This window comes from Colletotrichum gloeosporioides (assembly GCF_011800055.1).
Source record: "Colletotrichum gloeosporioides strain Lc1 chromosome Unknown consensus_98, whole genome shotgun sequence".
Classification (NCBI taxonomy): Eukaryota; Fungi; Ascomycota; class Sordariomycetes; order Glomerellales; family Glomerellaceae; genus Colletotrichum; species Colletotrichum gloeosporioides.
This window is the reverse complement of record NW_025544743.1, coordinates 46,917-49,103: the sequence shown is the minus strand read 5'-3', so window position 1 is coordinate 49,103 and position 2,187 is coordinate 46,917. Positions and strand designations below refer to the sequence as shown.

The following is a 2,187-nucleotide window of genomic DNA, read 5'->3' as shown; positions in this document are numbered from 1 at the left end:
ACATGTACACCTAGAGCTGTGCAAGTACAACTAGCAAACCGTACATGTCCAACTGAGCCTGCACAAGTGTAGCGAAGAGTCTTCCCATGTTCCATTATGTATTGGTCGACTTCCCGCTCGTTTCTCGCGAAGTTATCACCCGGCGAAACTAACCGCCACCTTTTCAGATACTCTGTCCATCGTGGGTACCTCGTCGGCAGATCTGACCTCGCTTATCTTTGTGCGGCAAGCTGCAAGGTCATAATGACTAGGCCGCCTTTCCGTCGCAGAGCATGGGCGACATTGAAGCTGATAGTTCGTTGATTTGCTTGCAATCATTCTTAGGTAGCAAGTTCTCGCCCGCATATTTAGCATGAATGAGTGTGAAGCCCGTACCCGTATAATCCACGCCCAGAATTAGATGGCCCTTTTGTTGTTTTTGTTTCTTCAACCTTCCGGTCAGTCACCTTGATGATGTCAAGGAACCTTTATATCGGTATATTGGAATGTATTTGAATATCGTTGCGATGGCGGTGGTATGTGCAAGACCCGTCGGCTTCTCAGGAACGGCGTCCACGGTTTACTGAGACATGGAATTCATTCATAGACTGTAGGATGAAATAGGATCACCGATGACGGCTCGGCAGGTCACACAATTCATTCGAGCCTGTGGGGGTAGGCCATCATAACAGTGTTTGCACACGATGTGTCCTGTCGGGGAGAGTCAGCCTGGTGGATCCGCGATAATGAATGCTGCCTTACCGCACGAATTAACGACCATTTCCGTGCCGGGGCTTGCTATCATGCAAATGACACAAGAGTCCGGGAAGAAAATCCTCAGCATATGCTGGCTCATGTCGCAACAACGACCCGATTTATCGACACAGTTCTCGCAAGCTTTCTAGACCGAGACCATCAGCGTAGTAAATACAGTAGCACATCGTAGAACTAACATGTTTGCATTTAGCGAAAAGATATTGCCACTTAGGGCCGTCGCATTTACAACAACGAGACTTAAGAAGGGTTATGTGGGCCTTCAGCCAGAGGGTCCATTGGATCTGCAGATCGTTTCCTTGCACGAGGGAATCGTGGACTTTTCCGGTCGTTGACAGGACGTCTCTTTCAAGGCTAGAGGCCTTACGTACCGCCTTGTCAAGGGCGTGGCGGTAGCCCTCTATTTGCTCTTGGAGCTTCGAGGCAGACGCATCAGGGACGGAGCCGGAGCCCTCGCCTTCTGGTGCTTCGCCTTCCCGAGGGCGCTTCCTTTGACGAATGTCGCTCATGACATTGATAATGAGTATTCCTGAATTCGGCCGCGAGATGTCACCCAAGGGCAATGTCAAAGTAAAAGACATACGGGAGCGACCTGTTGGGTCTTTATGGACAGCTATGGATAGCTAATCTCCTCCGTTGGCTTACTTTTGAGCCAACGTCAGGAGCTTATCACCTCTGAATTTACTCATGACCTCCTCCCACCTCGGCAGAATATAACCAGGAAGTATAAACTTACGTATCTACCTTTGTAACCAAAGATACCTACCTTTTCCTTTCAACCCTTTCTGTACTTACGTATAGCAGGTTACCGCCTGCGGGACCTTGTTGATTGTCACATGGAAAACTTCAGACCAACCTTGATAGCTACAGACTAAAGCTCAAGACCAATGATAATATAGAAGGTTTTCTTAACTGTTTCATTTGCCCGGGAAAGCAAGGTAGCACCCAGGGCCCATCATATTATTCTGAGCTTGACTGGATAGCTGTTAGCAGGGTGAACCCTCCAATCCAATCAGGCCTACCAAGATCGCAATCCCAAGGCACAAATAAGCCTAAGCTCCCAGCATATTCCTTCCCTATTCATACGTTCTTTTTCTGCTTATTATGGCCCTTCTATAGTTGCGCACCTGGCTGTCAGCTCTGCGCGATAAGCTGCACTCCTTTATATATATCTGAATACATTTTGAAAGACACAGTCCGCCCAGATAACGTCTGTTATCTTCTAACTAAAATCATCAGGCTTATTCCCAACTAACCAGATCCTTCTAAGCAGAGAGGCAGGGTAAGCCCTACTAATAAAACGGGATGAAGACGGAAACTTAATACTGAGCGCAAGTGTCGGTAGCAACAGATACTAAGACACTTATGTGATGTCGTCCTTTTATTTGGGGATAATTATGAGCTTTTATAATCATTCCCTGGAACGGTGATGAC

At 47.5% G+C, this 2,187-nt stretch overlaps 1 protein-coding gene across 1 annotated transcript; it reads right to left on the bottom strand.

Moving 5' to 3' along the window:
* Positions 1–854: 854 nt before the first annotated feature.
* Positions 855–1,262, bottom strand: GCG54_00015240 (uncharacterized protein; the record flags this gene model as incomplete). Its single annotated transcript, XM_045415053.1, has 1 exon — positions 855–1,262. One exon carries the CDS (start codon positions 1,260–1,262, stop codon positions 855–857), a length of 408 nt encoding a protein of 135 aa, XP_045257467.1.
* Between the last annotated feature and the right edge of the window lie 925 nt (positions 1,263–2,187).